The 7,500-nt window shown below is 49.3% G+C and overlaps 1 protein-coding gene across 2 annotated transcripts in view; it reads left to right on the forward strand.

The window, feature by feature from the left end:
- LOC130389425 (fibulin-1-like) overlaps nucleotides 1–7,500 on the forward strand; it is a 30,838-nt gene that overhangs the window by 10,380 nt on the left and 12,958 nt on the right. The window contains exons 4-15 of one of the 2 annotated variants that reach the window (XM_056599207.1): nucleotides 251–395; nucleotides 1,124–1,186; nucleotides 1,288–1,380; nucleotides 1,879–2,016; nucleotides 2,447–2,584; nucleotides 3,394–3,537; nucleotides 4,473–4,598; nucleotides 4,976–5,101; nucleotides 5,218–5,337; nucleotides 5,711–5,842; nucleotides 6,178–6,301; nucleotides 6,960–7,500. The exon at nucleotides 6,960–7,500 is cut by the window's right edge and continues 823 nt beyond it. In XM_056599207.1, coding sequence (XP_056455182.1) covers nucleotides 251–395; nucleotides 1,124–1,186; nucleotides 1,288–1,380; nucleotides 1,879–2,016; nucleotides 2,447–2,584; nucleotides 3,394–3,537; nucleotides 4,473–4,598; nucleotides 4,976–5,101; nucleotides 5,218–5,337; nucleotides 5,711–5,842; nucleotides 6,178–6,301; nucleotides 6,960–7,341 — 1,731 coding nt within the window. In that variant the 3' untranslated portion in view covers nucleotides 7,342–7,500. The remainder of the gene's footprint in view (nucleotides 1–250; nucleotides 396–1,123; nucleotides 1,187–1,287; nucleotides 1,381–1,878; nucleotides 2,017–2,446; nucleotides 2,585–3,393; nucleotides 3,538–4,472; nucleotides 4,599–4,975; nucleotides 5,102–5,217; nucleotides 5,338–5,710; nucleotides 5,843–6,177; nucleotides 6,302–6,959) is intronic. The other variant, XM_056599206.1, reaches the window with a different exon arrangement.

Here is a 7,500-nt window from a genome sequence, read left to right on the forward strand (position 1 = left end):
TTTCCGTTGTGTTGGGCTTTGTCATGCTACATTGTGTGATGATACCCTATGTTGTGTTATGCCATCCTATGTTGTGCTATTTCCTGCGATACCAAGGCAGGACCTAACCTGCATGGGGAAGACAGGAAGAGGAAGAGAGATATTCTCTCTATTCTGCTCATATCCATCCCCTAGGTCATTGTGCTGTGTCGCGGTCGTGAGTGGATGCCTCCTCTGTTAATCACTAATAACCGTGTGTGGTGCTCTGCAGACGTGCTGCGATTGCTGTCTGCTAGGGAAGGCCGCTCAGGACCACGACCTGCCCTGCGACCACAGCCTGGCGCTGAGCTACCAGTGTGGCCTGGTGTCCCGGGCCTGCTGCCTGGACGGAGCCTCGCTCAACGACACCCTGGGAGGTACCACAGAGTCGCCCGCTTCGACTTCATTTCATTTTTTTTTTTTTTTTTTTTTTTTTACTTTTTAACTTTTTTTTAACTGACTCACCGGGTTACAGCGTGTACCATATGGGTCCTGAACGCAGCGACCCAGGTTCGAATCCTTCCCATGGACAATTGCAGCATGTCATCCCCTCTATCTCCCATACCTGCTTTACCTAAAGCTTAAAAATGCAAAAATGCATCTTTAAAAAAACACTTTAAAGATAAAGTTACGAGAACGTTTGAGAGGGGTCAAAATAGGATGATGATGATAAAAACATTGACCCAACAACTGAGACTACATCGCCCTCTGCAGGATCCTGTCTATCATGACGTGTTAAATACATTCTCGTCATTCACAGGGTTAGGGCATTCTGCCTCCCGCAACGTCAAGCTCGGTAAGTGCAGGGCCCGTTGCCCTGAGGCAGCACGGGTGTTGGTTGGTGAACCTGACAGGCGTACGATACATGACTTAAACGAAAGGGTAGGAAGTAGGAGACAGCCACCGCCTGAGGTGAACTGAGACTAAGGGGGGGGGGGGGGGTATGACCAGCGTTACAACGGATGTACTTAGAGCGCTAATGAGGGACAGGCGTGGGTGATTAAGAGACGGCCGATGCAGAGCTCTGGAAATTTCCTTCCTATTGAACTAGTTTGTAGCACATTCGTAAGCATATGTTTTTCGTTTTTCTCCACCTTGTGAACAGACGGATTGAGTAGTGAAACAAGCAATGACACAGAGGCTCTGATGCTGACTGACCCTTGCAAAGGTAAGATACAATACCCACCAATAAATTATGTAATTCTGTACAAAGCTTTTATATTGGGTATATATGCTAAACCTTGTTTTGGGGTTTGTTTCGGTGCGCAGGTAATGGGAAATGTGCCCATCTGTGTGTGGGCAACGGAACCTGTTCCTGTTTCAAAGGCTTCAAACTCAGACCTGATGCAAAAAACTGTGACGGTATGTGGTCTTTTGGGGCTTTTATTACACAACGGTTTTTTGGCTTGTGACGATTTTTCGCAAAGGAAAAGCCAAACAAACTGGGCTAATAGAACAGCTCTAGAACAGCTTGAGGAACCTTGTTCTTCTGCTGGATCCGAGACAAGCATTTAATGATGAATATCTCAATGATGTTCTCCTCTCCTCTCCTTTCTTCTCCACTCCTTTCTCCTCACCTTTCCCCTCCCCTCCTCTCTTCTCCTCTCCTCTCCTCTCCTCTCCTCTCCTCACCTTTCCTCTCCCCTCCCCTCCTCTCTTCTCCTCTCCTCTCCTCTCCTCTCCTCTCCTCTCCTCTCCTCTCCTCTCCCCTCCTCTCCTCTCCTCTCCTCTCCTCTCCTCTCCTCTCCTCTCCTCTCCTCTCCTCTCCTCTCCTCTCCTCTCCCCTCTCCTCCCCTCCCCTCCCCTCCCCTCCTCTCCTCTCCTCTCCTCTCCTCTCCTCTCCTCTCCTCTCCCTCCTAGACATTAACGAGTGCTTGCTGGGGGCCAGTAACTGCCGTCTGGGTGAGCGTTGCATTAACACGGAGGGCTCCTTCCGCTGCCAGAGAGAGGTCAGCTGTGGGACCGGCTATGAGCTCACAGACAGCAACAACTGCAAAGGTATGTGATGTCGCCCTCTAGTGGCGGAACACTCCAACACATTACAACACTGCCAAAGGGCTTCACAAGCAGCATTTTATGACACATTATTAAACGTATCCCACCACAGTGCAATGAAAAGCTCCCTAAATTATTAAGGAGGAAGACACCTTGAGAAAGAATGCAGGAAAAATAATCCCTCCTTCCAGGGATGGTAAGGGGTGAAATGGGTGCCATAATGGACAGGCATAAGGCACAGTAGTTCAATCTGGGGAGAGAAGAGAGGAACTGTGAAAATATCACAAGGGCTTGGGGCTTTTCTCATCGATAGATGCGATTGCAACATCTGACATGTCATTCTGTTCATCTGTAAAGACACTGTCTCCCACAATGCATCAGTAGCATCTCCAGGAATGTCCAACCAATTGCTCCCATGTGTTTCCTCCCCCAGACATCGACGAGTGTGAAACGGGCACCCACAACTGTGTCCCGGACTTTGAGTGCCAGAACACCCAGGGCTCATTCCGCTGTCACCCTAAAGTCAAGTGTGGCGCCGGCTATATTCAGGATGCCCTGGGCAGCTGCATAGGTAACACACACACACACACACACACACACACACACACACACACACACACACACACACACACACACACACACACACACACACACACACACACACACACACACACACACACACACACATACCCATACCCACACGCAAACAGACAAAACCTAGACATAACCACATACTTTGGTAAAACAGCAAACAGAAAGTTCCAGAAGGTTTTTATAAAACCCTTATTGTTGTATTTGTGAATGTTTACAATTCCTTTGTTTTCCTACTCACAACTTAAGTACGTACAATGTACTAATTATGTTTATCGTTGAGTTTAGTGGTTCAAGTAACAATGGCCAAAGTTAACATTTAACGTTCAAGTTAAACTCTTCGTTGAATTTAATGGTTCTTTCTAAATGTTTGACTTTTATAGTCATTTTTTATTTCTTCCCCAGACTCGCGTGCTTTATTATTGCTTTATAGGGCTGCGCGATTTCCTTACTTGGAAAGGAAACAAACTCATTCCAGAGCACACAAGCTATTTACAATTGAGACACTTTTATCCAAAGCGACTTACAGTGAATAAAGATGCACATCATTACGCGGTGCGGGCAGAGGTTTGGCATCTCCCTCGACGCCTTACTGGAGGCATTGAACCACAGTTAGACCTCTGGAATCGGGGGGGATCAACCCCAGTACCTTTCAAGCGGGGAGCAGATCACCCCAGCCTCTCGCTGACCACTACCCTCCCTCATAAAGCTGTGCATTCAGGCATGACTTCTTGTGTCCATAACACGCTTCCACTGCCCCCCTCATCACATGACCCGTGTTTCCCGCAGACATCAACGAGTGCCTGGCCCAGACCGGACCCTGCCATCCGGGCCAGGTCTGCATCAACAGCCGGGGCTCCTACACCTGCCAGAGGATGTCCGTCAACTGCGGCCGGGGCTACCACCTGAACGTGGAGGGCACGCGCTGCGTGGGTACGGCCGGAGGCTTGCTTTACTAAGAACTAGTGCTGTCAAGCGATTCAAATAATTAATCGCGATTAATCGCATTAATGCCATAGTTAACTCGCGATTAATCGCAAATGCATTTTCTATGCTAAATATCCCTTGATTTCTTTGTCCCATTAATTTTTCTCATTTTAATGCTCTTATCAACATGGAGAAGTGCATCGGCTCGCCTTGTGCAAATGTTTTTTTATTGATAACAACATTGGCATATACTGATCAAAACAGGACGATACAAAAAAAAAGCCTATAGTACAATTAAACGATGAACATACAAACATACTGCCTTGAACATAGCAGTCAGGCTACTGCTTCTTTGTTTTGAGCCAAAGAAAAAAAAAAAAAAAAAAAGATTATTTAAAAAAAATAAAATAAAAGAATTGCGTTAAGAGCGCGATAAAAAAAAGAATGCCGTTAAAATTGTTTTCCGTTAACGCCATTAATAACGCGTTTAACTGACATCACTACTAAGAACCCATGTCTTAACCATCACCTACACGGTGTGTGAGGACGCAGTAAGGGATAGTGTGTTGTCAGTCTCTGATAGCGTTGAGCGGGCTTTTTCAGTCGTCGGCCCCAGATCGAACTCCCTTTTCATGTTATGCTAGCACCTTCAGTGCCCAGTTTCCAATCCCTCTGAAACCTTGTTTCTTTTTCTCGTGCATTTAACTCGATAAAAGTTTTATTATTGTCTGTGTCCTTTTTTGTGCTTTAAATAGTTTATAATGTTATGTGTGTGTTTATAACTAGATTGTTGATTTGTACAGCACTTTGGTCAACTGTTGTTGTTTTAAAGGGCTCTAAACGTGACCTGACTTGACAATGGGAATTCACTGTTTAGTGAAGTAGCAATCTCTTCTTGGAAAATTGACCGCCATTGAATTGACCGGCACACCCTTTGGCAGACATCGATGAGTGCAAGGCGCCAGACGGGGCGTGTTCGGGCCACGGCTGCATCAACCTGGTGGGCTCCTTCCGCTGTGAGTGCGCGGCCGGCTACGTCTTCAACAGCATAAACCGCGTGTGCGAAGGTAAGGACGTCATCCGGGACTGAACCCCCCCCAACCTCTCAGTTTTGTGTGTGGTCCTTGTTTTACAAGAAGACGCAAGGTGTGAGGTTACAATTTTCCATTTCAATGTCTGACCACCGGTGACATCACAAGTGGGGGTTTTCCACCCGTATGAGGTATGGATTGATCCTACCCCTGCCTGCCACGTGGTACTGTCCACCAGGGAGTGGTCAATCTATCCATCATTCATTTGGGCGACCACTCCCACTTGCGATGTCAACTGTTGATACTCACCCTCACACTTCGTGGTAAAATAGGCAACGGTGTTAAATTCAATTGTACTCAGTTGTTATGTTACTGTGTTCAAGCCTTTTTTTCCGTTGCCTCCCGGTTGGTAGACGTCAACGAATGCATGCACTACCCCGGACGCCTTTGTGCTCATAAGTGTGTCAACAACCAGGGCTCCTACACCTGCACCTGCACCACTGGCTTCAAGCTCTCCTCGGACGGGAGGAATTGTAACGGTACGGCGGTCGTTTGGTCTACGTAGCTCTCCGATACATAAAGCATACATGTGCAAAAAGATGAAGATGCATGACATGTCGTTTGAACAACTTTTCGTGATGCTCCCTCTGGGTAGATTTGAACGAGTGCGAGGCCAACCCATGCAGCCAAGAGTGCGCCAACGTCTATGGCTCCTACCAGTGCTACTGTCGCCGTGGTTACCAGCTGAGCGACGTGGACGGCTTGACGTGTGAAGGTAAGGTACACCACCGTCTGAGGCGGGCTTGAGTGGTTGGACCTGAGTTTGCTTGCTATTTAGTCATTGGGCGAAAACGCCTAGTAAAGTTAGATACATCTTATAAGAGGCAGGAGGTGGTGTTCTCGACCAAGGATGCTTACAGGTGAGGCTGTGGGCATTTGGAATCTAACCCAATACCTATCGGTTGGTGAAAAACACCCCTCCCACCACACCAGCACGCTACTTTGCGGCACTTGGTCCCCTCTCGCCTAGATTGTTAGATAAGATCAGATCGAAACAGGGGGTAGAGTGAATGAGAGCATAATGCTGTCGACGATACAAAAGCCTCCACCAGATGGCGTGTGTTCACGTTCACCTCTGATCTCCTCAGATATTGACGAGTGCGCCCTGCCCACCGGGGGCCACATCTGTGCCTTCCGATGCCACAACACCGGTGGGAGCTTCCACTGCTCCTGCCCGGTCAAGGGCTACACCCTCGCAGCCAACGGACGCAGCTGCCAAGGTGCAAAGGATTCTGGGATTTTTGAGAACTCCGAAACCTAGAATTTTCATGTTGCTACCAATATAACTACTTTATCCATTGTTGCGGATTCAAATGTTAATACTTAAAAAATGTGATGCTGACTTTTTTTATTTCTTATGAGTTGGCAATTAACAGTTTATTTCTGATGAATGAATTTCATGAATTTCATGATGTGATACTGTGTCTAACGGAATAACATTAGATAGGTACTTGTGGCAACAGAGAATGAGCCTGAACACTTTCTGAATGCATTGTTTGTTCTCATATTTTTTCCCCATTCATTTTACATTGCCGCTTTTTTTCTTCATAACCAGACGTCGACGAGTGCGTGACGGGGACGCACACGTGCGCCGAGAACCAGAGCTGCTTCAACGTGCAGGGAGACTTCCGATGCCTGTCCTTCGAATGCCCCACAAACTACCAACGGATAGGAGAGACGTAAGTAGCACCCGAATCTCTGATCCATCTCCCGACGGTTCGAAATACACGGACACTCACACATCCCCAATCGATGATGTGCAGACACAGACACATGCACACATGCGCCGCACAACGGCAGAGATCCCCTGACGAAGATCTCCAAACACCACACAATTTCAGGCTCTACTGTATTGGGTCCATTGAACTTTTGGAGTACACACACAGTATAGCTCTGCATACTCTTGTTGGCTATCCTCAACCACTTCCCTAAGGACTCTGCTCCTGGCATGTTGCGCGCAGTAAACTGAATAACAAAATGCACATGTCTCTGCTTTAATGAGCGCAAACCCTGCCTGACCACGGGCTGCGGCTGAGCCCTCGTAGCAGTTAGCGGCAGTCCTCAGAGTGCACGTCCTGCATGGTCCCACAGGGGGCAGCGTGACAATGTGCTCGTACCACCGGGCCACCTCTGTATAATGTTTCTCCCTGCACTTGCATGCCATGCACGCCCAATGGAACTTACCCACAATCTCTCTCTCTCTCTCTCTCTCTTTCTCTCTCCCTGCTTGTTTGTTTTTGTCTTGTATGTCTGTCCCATTCTTTGTCCTCCCCCCCCCTCCCCTCACCTCCCCCCACCCCCCACCCCATTCACCACCCACCCCGTCTCTCGTTGCAGCCGATGCGAGCGCTTGCTTTGCAATGACTCTAGCGAGTGCCTGGCCACGCCCCTGAGAATCACCTACTACTACCTCACCTTTCCCACCGACATCCCCGCGAACACCAACGTCTTCCGCATGGGCCCCTCGCACCCGGTGCCCGGCGACGACGTCCACATCGCCATCGTCGCCGGCAACGACGGCGGCCACTTCCGGACGGAGCGCGTGGCCACCGGCGGCGTGATGGCGGTGGCGCGGCCGTTCGCTGCCGCGCAGGACTTTGAGGTCGCGCTGGAGCTCCGCCTCCAACGCTACGGTCACCTGAGCACCTACCTGGCCAGGGTGATGGTGTTTGTCTCCCAGGAGGAGCCCAGGGTGCCGTACAACCCCCTGCTGGAGTAGACGCCCCCCCCCCCAACTGGGTCGGGGGTTGGGGGGTGAGGGAGAGTGGGAGGCGGCCGCCTTTGCCGTCGCTGTCGGTTACGCCTTCTGGGCGTGTCTCCTGGGGGGTTGGGGCGGTCCCTTATTGGTTACATCAGCCCGCTGGCTGGTTTGGACTTT

The sequence above is a fragment of the Gadus chalcogrammus genome, chromosome 9 (assembly GCF_026213295.1).
Source record: "Gadus chalcogrammus isolate NIFS_2021 chromosome 9, NIFS_Gcha_1.0, whole genome shotgun sequence".
Classification (NCBI taxonomy): domain Eukaryota; kingdom Metazoa; phylum Chordata; class Actinopteri; order Gadiformes; family Gadidae; genus Gadus; species Gadus chalcogrammus.